Source organism: Pelmatolapia mariae, linkage group LG18, assembly GCF_036321145.2.
Source record: "Pelmatolapia mariae isolate MD_Pm_ZW linkage group LG18, Pm_UMD_F_2, whole genome shotgun sequence".
Lineage (NCBI taxonomy): Eukaryota > Metazoa > Chordata > Actinopteri > Cichliformes > Cichlidae > Pelmatolapia > Pelmatolapia mariae.
This window is the reverse complement of record NC_086243.1, coordinates 10,344,741-10,365,082: the sequence shown is the minus strand read 5'-3', so window position 1 is coordinate 10,365,082 and position 20,342 is coordinate 10,344,741. Positions and strand designations below refer to the sequence as shown.

Below are 20,342 nucleotides of genomic sequence, written 5' to 3'. Positions count from 1 at the left end.
CGGTGCCGCGGTGGATGCCGGGATATGGAGTAAAATCACACAGGCACATTCCCCCAGGGTTCTCTCACTTCCTCTCCATACGTTCACATTCACTTTTTTAGTGGTACACAATCCACTGAAAAAGACTTGAGCCACCTTTCATTTTTCTATATTTTGCTAGTAAAATGGGAAATAAGTGCAGTGATTTATTGAAACATGCGCAAACATACGTGGAAATACGCATGTACATATAAACAGTAAAAGGCAAAAACGATTCTATTGAGCTTCAAAGTCAATATTTGGTATGACCACCTTTATTTTTCAGCACAGCCTGAACTCTCTTATACAAGCTTGTAATTTCTTCTTTAATGTCTTTAGGAATAGTTCTCCAGGCTCCAGGTTCCAGCCCTAAACTGTGACAGAGCCTCCACCATGGTTATTGGATGGATATAAAAACTGTTGTACCTTTCTTCTAACCTCCTCTGTACATACTTACATTGATTTAAATTTAAAAAAATTGATTCATCAATCCATAAGACCTGTTACAACAGGTTTTAAACCCAGTTCTCATGAAATTTGACATAGCTCAGATTTTTCTCCTTGTTTCAAATCTTCTTTCAGGCTGTTAGGAATGTTTATGGCAATTTTAATAGTTTCAGGTAGAATAAATGGGAACAAAGGGCTGTCCTTGTCACTCCTGTTCATAATTTTTATGGACAGACTTTCTAGGCGTTGCCAGATGGCAGAAAGCCTCCACTTTGTTGGCCTCAGAATAGCTTTCTCCTTTTTGCAGATGATGTGGTTCCATTGACTTCATCAGGTGGTGGCCTCCAGCTCACACTGGAGAGGTTTGCAGCCAGATGTGAAGCAGCAGGAATGAGAATCAGCACCTCCAAGCCTGAAGCCAAAAAGAGTGGAGTGCTTTTGTTTTGTTCTGTCTATCATTATAAAAACTATGTGTCTATGTCTATGTCACGAGGAATAAATCATTTTCCTCGTACATTTGGATGATTTTGATTTCCATCAGATGAGAAGAATGCATTAAAACATATAGCCAATCTTCCAGATAGATTTACCATCACATATTTTCACTTTTCAAAAAACAAACACACTTTCTTCCATCAATTCCAAACTGACCTTCAATGTATCCAAAAGGGCCACAGAAATGGGACACTTTTACAACTTTCCGAGCTTGTTCTATTCTAGGCTTAAGGCATTTTCTTTCCTTCCGATTGTCTCTTGGTAACATTTCTGCAAATCCGATACCTTTCACCCTGCAGATCTTTCCTTTTTTAAATTTATATTTCACCTGTTTGTGAGTGAAAGAAACGATGACATGTTTTTGCTTTTTGTGCACCTTCCCTCCCGTTCCCTGCACATCTACTGCTAATATATATTGTTAATATAAATATATTAATAGTATATTGTTTATATTTTAATATATATATATTTTTTCTGTAATGCTAATCTGTATATGGAGAAGGTGTTTGACTATCTGTTAATTATCTAGTGACTCATCAATTATCTAGTAACAAATTTAGTAACAATCTAGTGACAAAAGTAGCTATTAAAAACCTGAATATTTTCACAGCCGATGGAAAAAATGTACTTTTTTTTTTTCACTTTTATTCAGTTTGTACAAAGCAAGAAATTCTAATGAAAATGTAGCATTTTTCTAAAAGCCCAGTGTCAAGAAGCACCTTTGCCAGGATTCAGTGTATTTTGTATGGTGGAGTACATTCTGCAAACCCCATCGGTGTTCATCACGGCCATTTCCATCTTTTTCACAAGATCCACTACCTTCTGTTCTTCAGCATTGTTCTCCTTAACATCATACCTACCAACACCTCCTCGTCACCTCTGTTTTCTTCACCTCCAAAATACAAGTTTTTCCTTCAAGATGACCCCTGCTCCATTTCTCTTCCTAGCGACAGCGGACTAGAGTATTAGAAGCTCCTGGCCTTGCTTCCCTTCCACCTGGTCTCTACCTGTCCTTACATCCTTGCCTTTCCTTCTTTCTTGATGCCTCTGAACATGCCTTCCAACAGCATCAGAGGTTGTTGTCCACAGATCGGACTAGTCTGGTATCGAAATGTTCTTCTCGATGATCTACATGTTTGATTTACTTAAGATATCACACAGGATGTACTTCCTTACACAACTCCCCCCATTTATTCTCACTTGGGACTCACTTGGGACTATTGCCTTCCTATCATCATGAAGCAGTTTGGCAATTCTTCTCTGACCTCTAGCTCAAGCTGTTTTTACGCAGTGAACTCCTGCTTACTGGATATTTATATGGATATTGTGACAAAAAAGAGCTCAGTGACTTCCCACTTACAAATTAGATTGATTAGAGATGTTGAGACATTTAAAGGAACTCAATATACACAGTTAAAAGCATATTAAATAGTGAAAAACATCTAAAATCTTCAAAATCTGAGAAGTAAAATTGCACAAATATCAAACCTTTTACAATTTTCTGCTCTAAGCTTGCATTTCATTTAAACTTACATAATCTCACTCACATCATCTTAAACAGTTTTTACATTTTAGATTTTCTCTCCCCTCATGCAAGAACAAAAAGCATCAAAAAGTTAAGTACAAACAATAATTTCTGGAGATGCTGTTTTTTTTTCCACACTTCAAAAAGAGAAAAGCAAAGGAACACATTACTTATAAAATTATCATGAATCAAAGTGCAACATTATAAATGATGGGGAGGTTTTTTTTTTTCATTTTTAATGTCACAACTCGGCTGGTAGTTGTGTGGAGGTGAAAAAGGAGGATCCAAAAGCAGACAGTGGCGGAGATGCAGGTGGGTTTATTTACAGTGCACAATAACCAAGGAGTGGGCAGAACCGAACAAAAACCTAAACTGGGAAAAACTAACACAAAATGGAGGACATGGAGCGAGGAGCAAAGAGACACGGAGAAACATGGAATAATGAAGAATACACGGGAGATTCACAGAGAAACACAGACGACGCAACGAGGAGCACAAGCAGAGACGCAGTATAAATACACACAACAGGTAATCAGGAAATAGCACACAGGAGGGGACACAGCTGGAACTAATGGACATAACGAGACACAAACTTACAAAGTAAAACAGGAAACACACAGACTGTCTTACACCACCAACTGGGCACACGACAGAACACAGAGGAGAGACACAGGTAGGGATGATAGAAACACAACTCAAACCCTAAGAACAATTACAAAACAGCAGAAACTGGAAAATAATAACAATAAACTCAAAACGCTGGGTCATAGACCCAGGATCATGACATTTAATGCATTTAAATTGTGAATCTTTGCAAAAAAAGAAAAAAGGAGCAGGTCAACTAGATATATACATATTTTGGTAAAAATGTGTGATCGTGTGCAATTAAGAGCTATAATAGACAGAGATGGGCAGTAATGCGTTACTGTAATCCCATTACTCTTTTCAAGTAATGAGTAATATAAGGGATTACTATCGCAAAAAAGTAAATAAATTACTGTTACTTTCCAGTAAGCACGCTGCGTTACTGCGTTACTAAACCATTGTGATTTTGTTTGTGAGAGTGTCTCATGACAATGACATAAGCACGTGCGACGCCTGTGGTAGCAACAGACTTGTGTAGATCAACAATGGATAATATGGAGTGCGGGACAGAGTACGACTATGCAGCATTTAAAGCTTGGACGTACTTACATTACTTTAGTCGGTAAAAAGTGACAAAAATATTAGCATCTGCTGTTCACTCTGCGTGGGAAAAAATGTCTTTCTACAGCGAAAAATTAAACTTGAAATCTGAGCAAGCTGCCACAGGAACGTGAAATTCACAGAGAAACCCCCGGATACCCCACTGACATGACTACTGTGGCACCGGGCAAACCTCCACCCGCCCCACTCCTGCTTAACAGGTGAAGATAGATTTAAAAACGACAGGACTTGGTGATGCTGAGTCTTTGATTCTATTTATTTTTTGCTGTGTTTTACTTGCATCTATTTCAAAGAGTGAGTGTAAACACAAAAAATTTTTTATTTTATATGTTGGAATATGCAGAAAATCGGTTGAAATGTTAAACAAATTTCTTCAAGTCAAAGACTGTTGAATATAATTTCATTTTTGCTTAATACAATGTGCATAAAATTAAAACTCATAAAACAAGTTTTAAAAAGACTTTTTCATTTGATTCAATTTTATTTGATGGATTATGCAGAAAAAATAGAATTGGCCTGAAAGGTCTGTTGCTTTTATTATGTATTCAGGTTGTGTATCATGTTTTTAAAAAGTAACTAAATAACTAAGTAACTAATTAGTTTTGAAAATAAGTAATCAGTAAAGTAACAGGATTACTTTTATGGAGTAGTAATCAGTAATTAGTTACTAATTACTTTTTTCAAGTAATGTGACTAACACTGGTAATAGATCTCATCAAGGAATTACAAATCATCCACCAGTTCTTCGGAGCTCAGTTATAAATGATTAATATGAACAACTTTGTCAAGAGATTTATTCTAAGACACTTCTTCAGCTGAGAGTAGAAACACACACACACTGCAGTTTTTTACTTGCAAGCAAGGGCAGCCACAGAGCACTCGCACGAGAGTGAGGGCTCCGGGACTCGCACTCTGCCACTGCCCTGGTCTTTATTTATATACAACAGTAGGTGGTTCGTTTATTACATTGGAATGTGGATGTGTGTGTGTGTGAGTGTGTGTGTGTGTGTGTGTGTGTGCGCGCGTGTGTGTGCGCGTGTGCCAGGAGAGGCTCCTCTACCTGGTACGAAGTGAAACTGCTTAAGCTCTTATCTATCACTAGCAGGTACTGCTCCTTCCCTGCATGATAACGGGTCACAGTGAATTAAAACAACAGTCTGAGTCATAAAGAGGTCATCATGCAGTATTCTATCATATGCAAACTTATATTATTAAAAGATTATACTGACTACTAAGTACAATTTTCTATTGACAAACTTCTTGGCTTCTAGTGTGCAGAAGGATTGAACGTCTACCTGAATTTCATAGTGAGAACAGTTTTGTGAGCATAATTATCCCTGAACTTCACTTCTCTTTCCACAGACATTTTATGCATGCGGGTAAATAACAAATTTTAGGGTTTACTGCACTTTAAATTGCAGCACAGAGGATTACTAGAGTCTGCTTTAGTCTTTATTTGGCTTTTCTGCTACCTCTAGTGACCTTTTTGGTCTTTTAGAACTCTTTCAACAGAAGGCCATAGGGACGAATGGCACGTTCCACCATCTTTTCCTCTTCTTCTTTTGATAATCCATCATTGATGCAAACCAGCCAGTACTTATCATTGTTGTGTTTCTCTCTGTATCTGGGGTTGATCCGATTCTGCAGAATCACTTTGTACGTCTTGCCGGTTTTTTTGGACTTGAAATCTTTACAGTATTTGAGGGCCTCATTGATGTCAGGTGTAGAATAAACCCCTCTACCATAGGCGTCACGGGGACCTGGCTGTTAAATAAAGTAAGAGGAATTAGAAATTAATTTAGAGATTTAGATAATTTAGAGAATGTTACAGTTTATTTACTTCGACCTGAATAAGATAAACTTTAAGTCATTTTAAAAACTTTTATTTATTTATTTATAGATGTACAATAACTAACAGTAAATCACGTTTCTATTCTATAGCACAGGAAATGAGCACATCACAGTCTTTGTTAACAGATATTGTGTTTTTCTGTTATGTTTCTTCTACTGAAGATGAAATCTATTGAAATTTCAATAGATACTGATCAGGGGCTGAGGGAAAGAGAAGCATAGAGAGACCAATAAATAACAAGAGGATAAAAACACAGACTACACAGACAGAAGATTCATGAAATATTTTAAGATATTGTGTCAAATAACTATACAGTAATTGGAGTGGAGATGAAATGCTCATTGCATCATGGGAAGTCATCGTGGAGATGATGGAGACACAGACCTCTGTGCAGAGGTGACTTACTAGGCATGTAATTCCAAAGTATTGTCATATTAAAGCATCGTATCGTATTTTCACTGGTTAAAATACTGCAGTACCAGAGATAATGTAATCAAACCTTGAAACGTCCTTTGATGATGTCACAAGCAGAGTCATAAGATGTCCCATGGTAGGACACAGGCCACTCCCCTGACACTGACCGAGTGCGATAGCCTGTGGTGCCTAGCCATTCATTTCCATCATACTTATCCAGGACCTGTGATCAAATATTTTCATGCAAGAAAATCTGTTACAATGTTATAACAGATGATAGCTTCGTAGAGTTACGTAAGCTGAGGGCCACAACTCATAGCAGAACACAGTTAAAACAAACAAACAAAAAAAAAACTATCGCTTTTGATAGGTCAAAGAGCCCAAAGTTATTTCTTTATCTTTAGTTATTTCTGTAACTGTTTATTTGTTTCTGCCATATCTAGAGGCTGGAATAGATGGGGCAGTGGGACATAAGAGCAGAGGACGCTATCTAGAGGGTGCAGCTCGAGTACGAAGACACAGTCTGTCGGTCTGAGGTCATCAAAACTGCTTTTGTTTGTTTCAGATAGTCCATAGATTATCTTTGCAAAAGTTAAACACGTGTTTTACACACAAATTTTAAAAAGTCAAATAAAAGTAAAAGTAAAATTATTATTGTCATTATTCTGATTTCCCGTGAAATATAATATATATTCTTTTGACAATCTAATGAAGTCACAGCCCTCCTTCCACTGTATCTAACAAGAGGAAAAAGTCTGCATTTTATTTGTTCATCACAGCCTCTAGTTGAAAGTTTCTAATAAACCCAGCAACAGAAAACAAAATCAACTCCATATTTTGATATCAATGTGATTGTAATGTTTCTAAATGATCTATTAATAACATTGTGAGCCATCTTTTGATTTTATTCTACTATATATTTCATATACTATATACTTAATTTCATTATACACTTCATTATATACTTTATTTTTTATAAGTAACTTTTACGGTGGTATCATTGAATTCATAATGCGTCTTTTTCAGTTAGTATCAGTATCATCCAGTGCTTGATAGTGTTTAAGGACCAGTTATAACAGCTTAAATGCTGAACATGAATAACATGGCTGCTTCAAAGGGATATTTACCTTGAGAGCAAAACGCTGCCAACCATAGGGACGCCGGTACTCTTCGTCACCTCTGTAAAAGGTATCTGTGTCTTTCATTCCAGTAAAGTCGTAGTGAAATCTGGGGTCAAAGAATTCTTCCTCGTTGATGATGAAACGCCTTCCATTTCTTTCCTCTATTTCAAATTTTGATACATGTTTATTTGCTGGAAAACCTTTAATACTTATATTCCCGGGCAATCCAGAAGACACGTGCCCATCAAGCCTCATCAAGCTGCTTTGTGACACCGAGCTGTAAGTTAGCATAAAGTTTCAAAGCAGATCAGCTGTGTCTTCATGTCATTGACTTAAATATATTTTAACTCAGATTATGCATGGCTTATAGGTCATGCTGTTTTACAAAAGTTAATGAATTATGTCTCGGGAGTCTGAACAATCTGAAATTCTAGCTGTTGAAAATGAAAATGGTGGATTTTAATTGGACTTTTTTTTACACTATATAAAGTGAAATGCAGGTAGAAATGAGCACACATATTTTTCTATCCTGTTGTGAAACGATTAAACTTCTTTGGGTTTTCGAAACTACAACCTGACTTTGAGTCTCAGCACAGTCACAGTTTTACTAATGTCATCTAAATTATTTTTGAAATATTTTTTGCATCAGCAATTCTATTCTAAAGCCTAACCCTTTTAAAAACCTACAATCCTGTTTCAGAAATGACATTTAAAGCAGTTATTATCAGAGGTTTAGTAGAACATTTACCAGGTTTGATCTCCATCCACAACTGTAGAAATGAGCTGGGTAACAGGCAGCTGCGTAGCAGGAGCTTTGAAAAACAAATTTTTGAAAGCTTCGAGAAGACCAGAACCGATGCCAACTTCTCCTTGTTTTTGTTGAACAGAAGTTATCTCAGCATTGCAGATCACCGCCAGTGCTTCAAGTACGATGTCTTTGTCAATCATCTCTTGGCGTTATTGTCTTGATGTTGCAGTGCTTTGCTTTGATGTAAAGAACGAAAGCTTGTATCTTGTACATGTACTTTCACTTCTGGTATATAGCATACAGCTGAATGTTTATATGTGTATGGAGTCATCTCTGTTGCTGAAGAGGAAGTGTTTCTAAACTCTCCCTGAGTCACATATACCATGATTTATTTCTTCTTACATGCTCCGTGAAAGTTAAACTTCAAAAATATAAATTTTCTTTAAATAAAAACAGGTTTCCACATAAACATTTATACTTTGGTCTGACTTATACTTTCATTTCTATCCACTCATGCATTTTCTTAACTATTGGCAGGGGTACTGGAGCCTCTCCCAGCACTTACTTGCTGGGTGTTACAAAGTCTCTCTCCTCCACCCTACATTTGTATTTTTAAGATAAGTAATTTATCAAAAAAGGGAAAAAAGCCATAGAGTCAATGAAGTTAAAGATGTGTTACACAAAACAGTTTCAAAACGTAAAGTTATTACTCATATTAAAAATTTTATAGAGAGATTGTAATGGAATTGTTACTGTTTGTAAGGCTGGGGGAAATGTGCAGTCACTCTGAGCTTTGCTTGTAACAAAAGCTGAGAAATGCAGGGGAGGCAATTAAAACTGAAACCACAACCACTGTATGGTGCAGCTGGTGACATGGAAGATGAGGATAAAGCAAACTGCATCAAGTGCTGAAGTCATCACTCTTGCACTGTGTGTGATGCTGCGGTTGGTTGTGATTAAATGTTGCATAAAGTGGTAGGCACAAATGCAGCATTTCTATCAGCTCAGCAAACATCAGCAAACATATAAACTGTTTGTATGTTGGCCACACAGTGTGCTGCTGGCTAAAAGCCTACTGGTGTGTTTCACTTACAGAGAAAAGACTGTGAGATAGCTTCACTCAGAGATGGGGAAAGGTTTAAGAAGAAAGACAATAACGGGAGAAGTAAGGAGTGTCATTTGGCATTTGGTAAACTGCATTAAATATCTTTTAATAGAGGATTAAATAGAAAAAGTTAATAAAGACAAACATGAGTCTATGGAGCCATTCACTTAGGTAGGTCAACTTAAAACAGAAAAGGGAAGAATTGGATTTTCCATCAGATGTGCAAAAGGATTTAACGCCCAAAAACATTTTGTAAGCATAATATCCCTAAACTTAATTTTATGCATTTATGTACATTAAATTGTAGCAGAGAGTATTTTTAATGGATTACTAGAGTCCACTTAAGTCTTTTCTTCCAACATCTAGTTACCTTTCTTAGTTTTTTTAACTCTTTGAGCAGAAAGCCATAAGGACGAATAGCCCATTCCACCATCTTTTCCTGGTCTTCTTCTGGTAATCCAGGATTGATGCAAAACAGCCAGTTTGTTTACTTTGACCTGGTTAAGATTAACTTTAGCTCATCTTTAACAATGTATTGACCTGTATTTGTACACATACAATAATTCTAAGAGTTAATTGCATTTTTATTCTGTAGCACAGAAAATGACCACATCACAGTCTTTTAACAGATTTTGTGTTTTTTTTGTCATGTTTTGCAAATTTTCTGTTAAAGATGTAATTCACTGACATTTTTTTTCTGAGTGGTTGTGGGCTGACGGAAAGAGAAGCACAGAGAGACTGCGAACAACAAACAGGACAAAAACCCACGAGTCTGGTTTTGGTTGTTGACAGGAGAACAGTACATGTCTGACTGCACTGTGCCATGTGTAAAGTTTGGTTGAGGGGGGGATTATAGTGTGAGCCCTTAGTTCCAGTGAAAGGAACTGTAAATGCTTCAGTTTACCAAGACATTTTGGGCAATTTCATGCCCCCAACTGTGTGGGAACAGTTTGGGGATGGTTCCTTCCTGTTCCAACATGACTGCGCACCAGTTTTTCAAAGCAAGCTCTATTTGCATATGTGTGCATGGGGGTGGGAATGGATGTTTGTATCTGTGTGTGCCTGTTTGTCTGTGTCTATATGTCACGTCGGGTATTAGACGCCACCTCTCTAGGGACATCTCAGGCCCTCCAAGGTATGGAGGGCTATCTCCCCCCACCACTCCCCCTGCCAGTGGCTGATGCCCTCAGACATCGGTGCATTGGTGGTTCTTGGTGTCCATGGCTCTGGCTTCTGCTCCACAGCTGCTGGGTGACCCTTCATCTGGGGCTCTCCTCAGCTCTTTCCGAGAGAGTGGCACTGTTGCCCCGCAGTTGGTTTTCCTTGGACTCTTGCGCTCTGGGGGAGTCTGGATGTCTAGAGCCTGGATTTCCTCCACACCTGCCACATGCCCTGGGGGGCGGGGCTATGGCTCCCCACACCCTCTAGCACAGTGGTTCCCAAACTTTTTTGGCTAGGCCCCCCTTTGTTTTTCAAGAAAAATGTCCTCCCCCCCCCCGCGCACGCACAAACACATCCTCCAACCACACACACCCATATTTTGCTCCATTGCGGTTTATTTCACACCTCAAACATTTAGTAAACAATTAAGCAAATACAAATAAACTGTAATAAATTACAGGTAGTAAGAAAATAAACTACTAACTCTTTTATGCTACGTCCGCACCTACACGGGTATTTTTGAAAACGCATGCGTTTTCAAAAACGCACGCATTCTATGCGTTTGGACCTTTCATCCACACGTAAACGGCGTTTCGAATCACCGAAAACGGAATTTTTTAAAACTCCTTTTTTGCGTTTAGTTGTGGACGAGGAATACAGAGTCCGTCAGGCAACGTCAAAGGTATGTGCCTTTTTTCACGTCATGCTGTGCGCACGTTATTGTTTACATGAATTGAATTGCAGAATAACAGTAACAGTATTTTGTCTCTATCTGCCAATCTATCTTCAGGTTTTACACGCTTACATACACACGCAGTTACTGTCCCTCCATTTACGTGTAGTTGTTTTTTTCCTGTGTAATAATATTCAACATTGCTATCAATACATTTTTCAAAAAATACCTCTCTGTGCAAAATGGGTTTAAAAACATAAACAAGCTAGTTACTGGAGCTGGAGAGTGAGTTGTTCAGGAGGACTCCCTGGCATTAACCTCCCTGTTACTGTACCACCTCAATAAACTATGGTGAGGGCAAAATGTCTTGTGCTTAAGAGTCTACGCAAACATTATAGTATATATGTTCAGTCCAGATAGATATATAGTGTATATAGGTATACATGTCATCCAAAAATCCACAACAAAAGACCTTCAGAAAATCTAACTCCTTGAAAGCAAAATATAAATGAGGGGTGGCTCAGGACTTTTGCACAGTACAGTAGTTGTGTACTATAGAAACAATGATATAGATTACCTCCCACCACTTGGCACACTGACTGTGTTTTTCTTGACAGATTTTTGCCTTGATACCTAAATGTTCCCGTTGTCTCCCAGCACTGGTTGTCACATGCAGTTGGCTCCTTCCACATCCTCCAACAAGTGTTTCCGATTGGCCCTTTATGCACTTTAATGATTTTCTGACAACTTATTCTGCTGATGGACAAATTCTAATCATCATTTCCAAAATTAATTGAATTGCAACCAACTGGACACCACATGGAAGGAGGCACATTTTTAATAACAAAATTGCTGATCTGGTTTATGATACATAATCATTTACAGTTTAAACATAAAGATGAATTTAATGTTTACTCTTCGCTGCATCATTTTTGGTGTTTTCAGTGGCTCAAATTTAAATTTTGCCCGCACGTCTTTCAAGTCACCACTGTGTGGCAGTAGCACACCAACTGTAAAGAGACGTGATGCACTTTTTACACCCATGAAAACACCGATGGGGGTTTTTGTTCCGTTTTTGCAACGCTTGAACAATTTAAATATTGTTATCACAATATACTCTCAGGGATCGCAATGCTTTATGATGCACACATGAGGAGATTGTGCAAGAATACATGCAACAGCCCTCTGGCCATCTACATTTCACTTGTATCGATCAATAAATATTGAATTTCACACTTGAAACACTGGCTATCTCACCCAGAAGCATCACATTATTGAAAAGCAGAGTTTTACTTTTAGTCACATCCAAGTGTTATCTGTGCACCAGATGGCACTCCCTGTAGTGTGGAAGTTTCGGTGGCACAGCCATCAGTCTGTTGGGATATTTTGAGAGAAGGGGAAGTGTCTGCATGGTGCCCATCAGTGACACTTCCCCAGTCTGTCTGTGCAACACTTTCCACTGTCAACAACACAAATGATGTCAGTTTGTGCAAGACACAGAGGTCACTCTGCAGACTGGATGGGTCAGAATCATGTTGTATTATGTTTCCAGTGCTCTTTATCCTCAAGGCCTCGCAGTGCTTCCCAGAGCCTCTCTGTTTAGAGGCTGCATCAAAAAGGTCTTTGTATTGCTTAGATTGAATGAAACATGACAAAGTAGCATTCTCCAGTGGGCTGTGATTATCTCATGTGCCACAGGAAGAGGGAAGCAATGACTAATGGCTTCCATTGACTAGAAATCCAAATCACAAAAATTGGATAGCAATAACAAACAGATAATATATCTGAACATAGTGTTCTCTCATGCAGAAGATAATGTATAGCATCCAGCCACCTACACTGTGATTGCAGTTTCAATTTCTGGGTGTTGCGGTTGTTGTACGGTGCAGATTATACAGGGTAGTGCTCACGCTTGCTTTCCAGGCTTTTCATGAACACAGTTTTTATTGATTTAGGTGACTCCGCCTGGACGAATTTGGTAAATACTGGCTGCTTTCTGTCTTTCCTCTGGACTGTCAAACGTCTGGAACTCTTGACAGGCAGGTTTGATGTCCAGGCCTTTTTCAAAGAGCTCTGACTTCAGAATGAAATGCTATTTGTCCACATTTTACAGAGAAAACATAACTTCATTATAAACAAAACAGTACCCAACCATGATATTAGTTTTGTCCTGCTTGAATGCAAGTCAGAATTACTTTTGTGCTCAAATAGTGTCCCAGGAGAGGCTTACTTCATTTGTTTCCTGTCTGCTGACAAGAGAACAGCACATGATTTGGATTTGTTTGCATTTTAAAGAAAACATCAGATACGGCAATATTAAAATGCAGTCTGAGGTAATGAAGGAAAAACAACCGAGGATAACAGCTGGAATATTTAAATGGTGTACTCGGTATCAGTTGCAGAAAAAGCCTTAAAAACCCTCCTCACTGTATTACAAATGAGACGTACTTTAATTTCATTCGAGGTAGGGTACATCCTGAGGCTGAATCCTCAGAGGAATGGTCTTCACATTCACAGCTTTTCTGTTGGATCCTGGCTCTTCCATCCTCATGGTGAAAGTCAGGATCAGAGTGGAACAAGTAAACAACTGACGCTGCTCTCTGACGTTGTCACCCTGCTGCACCTTGTCTCTTGTATTGTTACATAAGGAGTCGCATGAATGCTCAGAATACAGCAAATTGTTTTTCTTTACCCCACGCTCACATTTTTACCACATTTTCCTGCTAAACGTTGTTCAGTCTCGACGTTGCACAATTCACGTCAGTGCTGATACTGTTACAGATCAAGTTTCGTTTATCAGTTTTACAGCAGTTCCTCCTATCCAGCTATCTTTAATGTTTACTGCGTTGTCTCTTGTAATTTGTTAGCATCAAACAAATGTGTTTGTGTCAGAAAAGATTAAAGAATGGATATAGTTGCAGTGAAACATCAGATGATCAAGAGATTAGAACTTGGAAGGGACGCTTTAATATCAGCAGGAGAAACTTGGGCTGAATTAATATTTTCAAAACAAATAAAATCTTAGTTATTTGGTATATATGTAAAATAATAACATGGAATGAACTGGTGTTATTTCAACTAGCAGAGAACAGAAAAAAAAGCTAAATTACTGATTTTATATTTCAATGCACGCTCTTCCTCACCAGAATAATTACTATGGGATAAAACACTCAAATTACTTTTTCACTGAACTGAAGTACCTCTTTAGAATTTTAAAGAGCATCACTTAAGCAGAGAGGAAGAACTCGGCTGAAAGCATGTGCACCAGAAACACTGAAAGGATAATGGAAGTGATGATTTCCTTTACAAAATGATCACATTTATCATAAATAAACAACAAATACAGATAATATACACAGAGCACTGGGGATGCACTGATTGTCAAGTCCTGGAGTGATACCAGTGCTATACTGATAAAGGTCCAAAGATTCTTTTTTGTCATTGTGCACTCACATGGTGAGTTTTTATAGTCCTGTAGCTTCTTCCAGAAGGCAGAGGGACAGTTTATTACCCAGGTGGGTGGAGTCCACATCAACACAGGTAGCCTTTTTCTGGACACAGCGAGCATACTTTGAGTCCAGATCTCGGAAAGAACTTCCCACAATCCCCTGTACTATTCTCACTACCCGGGGCCAAGTCCTTTCTGTCCTGTGCTGTGCAGCTGCCATATCATACTGTCATACTGAGACAGCAGATGCCTTCTTTTGTGATTATGTAGAAGTTTGTTAGCAGGCAAGGGGGTTGCTTTTAAAATGTATTTACTCAAATTAGGACAATATGATAGTGATATTAGAGTTTGAATAGAGCATACTCACTGACAGCATGGGAGCAAGTTACTCTGGATACTTCTGTTTTAAACTTGCTTAGTCATTCAAATAATATTTGAATTCTCAAATGGACATGTTTTTCAAAAAATGTACAAACAGCAAATGATGGCAGTGCATGCATTAAACCATTGATGTCATACTGGCTGGAACGTTTCCTAATACGCAGGTTCATGTTTACATGCGCAGTCAGAATAACATAGCAGTGGCGCGACTGGTGTGACATATTCTTCTATTACTGGATGTCAGATGGTTTGCTGATGACAACCACTGAGGTGTGAAACATGCACCACTATACAACTCTGTGATCACATTTATGCATTCAAAATTTGGGCATGTTTTGCAGCCCCAGGACTCTGGTCTTTGCCATCATTGAATCAACAGGGAGATGAGACTGACTTCACAAGGAAATACAAAAGGACGAAACACAGGGAAGAGACAAAGGAAACAGGAAGGGAAATAAGTAGATAAGGAAAACATACACGCAAAAGGACTAAATACGAAAGGAAGTGACATGAGGGAAAGAGGAACAGAAAGGGAGGAAAAACTAAACCAACTGGAAACCAAGAACAAGACTATGTTCACAAAATAGTACAAAAATAAGAAACACATTAAGACTAAGCAACCCAGGAATCTCATAATATTCACATAACTAAATCAGTAAGTCCCAAAACTCAGTAAGATCAGAAAACAAACCCCGGAGCATGACAGGGGTGTACTTAGTTATTCAGAGGGCTGCACAGAATCCTGTGAAAACATGATTGTAGCATGTTTACATCATTTTAGCCATTGCAATCTATTTAACAGGCATTTCACTCGAAAGCAGACATATTGGTTTGCTGGTGGAGGAAACGTCAGAGCAGAGCGATACATTCATATGGACACAGTGAAAGTACACAATAGGTTTCATGAAAATCCATTTACTAACAAAAATTACAACTTTGACTCTTAAAGAGAGCATGAAATGCTAGACACACACAAGCTAATATACACCACTGAGCCCTGCTCTCAAATACTGACATAGATGTAACACTGGATTTAAGAAATCGATGCTTGAAGTTCAAGTTGAAAAACATGTTTAGTGCCATCTTCTGTCAGTACAGAACGTGACGTCATGCGGTTGATCTGTTGCAGCTAATAGACTTACATTAGCTTATGTTAGCTAACTAGTGAAAGAATCGCTGACTCAGAGGAAAATAACAACACTAAGACTAAAAATCATTTTAAGGGTATCACATTTATGCTGCCCCTGGCTGCAACAATGAGTTTTATGTTAGGAAACCAAAGATATACCATCTACTTTCACGGTCTGTATCTTTAGCAGGAACTGGCTGTTTGCTGTTTGGCTAGCTGCACTCAAACAGGAAAATCCAGCTGTTAGCCGTAACGCTGTTTGTAAAGCACTTTATAAATGAGGATTGTGTGGAGGAGAGCCTGTTTGAGTCTATTAGTTTGAGTACTGACAGAAGACGGCCAAACTTTAACTTCTAGCTCTGATTTCTTAAATCCAGCTTCACAGACAGTCTTACATCTATGTCAGTTTTTGATAGGAGGGCTCAATGGTGTATATTAGCTTTTATATGTGTAGCATTTCATGTCCCCTTTAACTAACTTAGCTATCTCTAACTAATTAGCTCCTCTTTTTTTCTTTAACTTTTTCTTTAAGTTTAACTAGCCGTCAGTATGATAAAATGTAGATGTAAAGGTTCCTTTAACAGAGAATTAAAAAAAAAAAAACGGCTTGCATCTGTTTATCAGTGAATATTTGTATGAACAGTTAATACGCTGTAAATAAGAGACCTCAAAGACCAGACATACCAAACACAAACCGGTAGAGACAAGTTTAAAGTTGAACTTGTGACTGAAACTAGGACATGATGCACGTTATCTGCATGTGGTTTGCCTGACCAGAGTGTGCTTTTGTGACCAGGAAGTAGCTGACAGAGAGAAAGCAGAAAGAGAGAAACTCAGTGTGCTTTAACCAATTTGTTTAAAAAAAAAATTTAATAAAAGAACCCAAAAGAAGAGAGATTAAATGATCTCACCTACTTACATGGTTGACATGAAAATCAAGAACGGGACCACATGACTAAATATGGATGTTTTGTGGGGCAGATGATTTTTTATTAAGGTCATTACTGGGGAAGTATGTAAACAGAGGCAGAGTAGGCAAGCAAAACAGCATAACCAGGTCTGCCCTCTCCTGCGTGTTACACCATTATCTACATAAAAACAGTTAATTCACATGTATTTAGGACACAAATGTGTACGTTGATTGCAGAATACACAAAACTGTGACTGCTTCACATATGAGTAAAACTCCATTAGTTACAGCCATCACAGTCCCTGAAAGCTTTTCTGCTGTGCAAGCCACTCACAGATAATTCTGCAAATTTCTTTAACACCTGTTGTAAAAAAAAAGTTATATATAACCTTCTTATGGTCCAGATCTAAACATGGGGCCTTCATTTGAATGGCAGGGTCATGGTCAGCAGGGTATAATTGTTATTGTTTTCCATAGTGCAGCAGTGGGAAGTATGGAAGATGAAAAGTTTTACAAGTTTTTATTTGCAATTCACATCAGCGCAGTGAGATGGGGGTGGGTTATTCGACTACTTCTCTCTTTGTTTTCTCTCGCAGTCCATTGACCTGCAGGTCAGAATAACCTGAGACATTTTGTGCCTCAATCTTGTTTTTGTATGAGTTGGCTGATGTGAACTAGGGCAGATTTAATAGATTTCAGACTTCACCCTTACTCTTATTCCAAACTTATCTGAGTTTAAAAAAGCCTATCACATCAACTGTCTGTGTCTACGTTTATATTCTTTAGATTTGCTATGTTTGTGGGGATGGGGAAATAAATATGTATGTGTGTGTGTGTGTGTGTGTGTGTGTATATGTATGTGTGTGTGTGTGTGTGTGTGTGTGTGTGTATATATATATATATATATATATATATATATATATATATATATATATATATATATATATATATATATATATATATATATATATATATATATATATATATATATATATATATATATATATATATATATATATATGTATATATATATGTATATATATATGTGTGTGTATATATATATGTGTGTGTATATATATATGTGTGTGTATATATATATGTGTGTGTATATATATATGTGTGTGTATATATATATGTGTGTGTATATATATATGTGTGTGTATATATATATGTGTGTGTATATATGTATATGTGTGTATATATGTATATGTGTGTATATATGTATATGTGTGTATATATGTATATGTGTGTATATATGTATATGTGTGTATATATATGTATATGTGTGTATATATATATATATATATATATATATATATATATATATGTATATGTATATGTGTGTATATGTATATGTATATGTGTGTATATATATATGTATATGTGTGTATATATATATGTATATGTGTGTATATATATGTATATGTGTGTATATATATATGTATATGTGTGTATATATATATGTATATGTGTGTATATATATATGTATATGTGTGTATATATATATGTATATGTGTGTATATATATATATATGTGTGTGTGTGTGTGTGTGTGTGTGTGTGTGTGTGTGTATATACATATATAAATGAGTGTGTGTGTGCACAGTGTGGCCTGCTATGGGTTTAAACACAAAATGAAAAATGAGATGAACATATACTTCTGTCTTTTAGTCATGTTAGCAGCATGATCTTAAGGAGGCCAGTATCAACTCAGCTCACTGTCTTTTGAATTAGCTTTAATTAAAGTCTGTAAGCCACTTCAGGTGAGTTGATTTTTGTACCGTGAGGTTCACTGTCGTCCTCCAAGCGCAGATTATTTTTAAGCATCACGTTTGGTAAAAGCAAATTTTTGTACCTGGCAGAATATTTCCTCTGTGGAATGTGTTTACATGTCATTAAAATAGATGTAAAACAAAGCCTTCTTTGTTGAACTGGTTGAGCAAGATCTGTCACGTGCTGAAAGCATGATCGCTTCTGTCTAATGACACGTATGGTGGCTAAGAGTTTCATTGGTGACTTTTAGTCTTAGTTGCTGAGTAGTATTCTTAATGGGTAGTAGATAGTCATCAATAACGCATTGGTGATTAGTATCTCAGGGTGATTAAAAAAGCACCCTAACTCACTTTTTCTGATAGTGGCTTATGGTCATATGACTGACGTATCACCGGATCATCTTGTTGCCAATACACAGACCAGTGTAAAAAGAGAAATGACTAGCAGACAGCGGTCCATGCATGTCAGCCATGACTGACTAAAGATTAAAATAACAGTTAGAAGAATTTTTAAAAAAGTTCAGATCCTTTTGAAAGTTTATTTGACAAAAAACACAACATGACTTTAGTGGTGCTTAACCTTTAGTTTGTTGTGTTTTACTCACTTGACAACCCAAAAGGTGTTTCAGGGTCATGACTGCTTACGTATATGCCTCTCGCTCCCTCTCTCTCTTTCTCTCTCTCTCTCTCTCTCGTTGTGTGTCTGCGCAAATTCAAAAGTACACAAGTGAGATTAAAAGAGGATGTGGTGGAGCAGTTAGGCCTAAACAGATCTTCCTAATTTCTGTAACCTTTAGCAGAGTGATACCTGATGTGTTCTCACAGATAAACTTCCTTTTTTAAAAAAAAAAAAAAATAGCCAAAGTTTCTTTTTTTTAAAAAAGCCCCGACAAATCCAGTTTCAGTTTAAAACTTTCAGCTGCATTAACAGGAACATACAACGGCAACATCTGGTACACTAATAAATGAGACACTGGGTGGCGAAAGGCTGAGCGACTTGCAGGATGGTGGGACAATAACCTGTTTAAGAACATGAAAGGCTGATGACACATGAAAGGCTGATGTAAGAACAGACCGTGTGTAGGTGGAAGAATTTTGTAACAATCTGTCTGCTCACGTAGCACTCGAAATCGCTGAAACCTCACTGATGCGTGATGCATATCATGATTTTGAACTATAGTAGTAACTTTGGCAGTCTCAAAGACACCACAGATCCTCGGCTGCACAAAAAAACTTGCATGGCCGGCATTCTTCAGTCAGTGTAAACCAATGACTGTAGAAAACACTCCATGCTGCAGCTGCAACAGGCTGATACAATATAGAATGCTTATTATATGGCCAGGTTAAAATGAATAGAAGTTCTTTGTGACAGTATCCCCTTTTCACTGGGGAAAAATGTATATTAATGTATATTAGGCACAGGGAGAATGTGGCACATCAAAAGACTCAAACAGGTTCAGTAAAACATGATTACTAAACTTCCTACTTTAAAATAATTGTCAAAAAAGCAAAACAAAAGAAACAAACAAAACGATTAGGCTCTCGAGGTCTTCCCAATTTTCAGTGTTTGTGTTGAGCTAAACTAAGCTAACGTAGTTATATGAGGCCAGCTGCTTCCTGTTTACATCCTGTGCAAAGGATTTTTTTCTTAAAAACAGTTAAAAAGAATTACTTATATGACATGGAAAAAGAATGAGGGCACAGTTTCAAGATTAGGTGTCCTGGTACGCTTTGCTGTTCTACATATCATAAACCCACTGGGTAGTAAATACTATAACTGTGAGACAGTTTATGAATGACTGAGAAAAAGAAATGAATGAACTGCTGACTAAGTCACTTCCTGTATTCTTAAGAAGGTGTTTAACTAAAGCTTGTGCGGCTCTTCTTTGTGTCTCAAAAAAACCATGTAGTCACAATGTACATTTAAAACAGCTTGTT

The 20,342-nt window shown here is 37.5% G+C and overlaps 1 protein-coding gene across 2 annotated transcripts; it reads right to left on the bottom strand.

Moving 5' to 3' along the window:
• Nucleotides 1-4,377: 4,377 nt before the first annotated feature.
• On the bottom strand, nucleotides 4,378-8,226 carry LOC134616905 (uncharacterized). Of its 2 annotated transcripts, none has more exons than XM_063461973.1 (4): nucleotides 7,827-8,226; nucleotides 7,085-7,355; nucleotides 6,043-6,180; nucleotides 4,378-5,455 (listed from the first exon to the last, which is right to left on the bottom strand). In XM_063461973.1, exons 1-4 carry the CDS (start codon nucleotides 8,024-8,026, stop codon nucleotides 5,186-5,188), a joined length of 879 nt encoding a protein of 292 aa, XP_063318043.1. In that variant the 5' UTR covers nucleotides 8,027-8,226; the 3' UTR covers nucleotides 4,378-5,185. The 2 variants fall into 2 exon arrangements, with proteins under 2 accessions (XP_063318043.1, XP_063318044.1); XM_063461974.1 differs by having other exon boundaries at nucleotides 4,380-5,455; nucleotides 7,085-7,239; nucleotides 7,827-7,912.
• Between the last annotated feature and the right edge of the window lie 12,116 nt (nucleotides 8,227-20,342).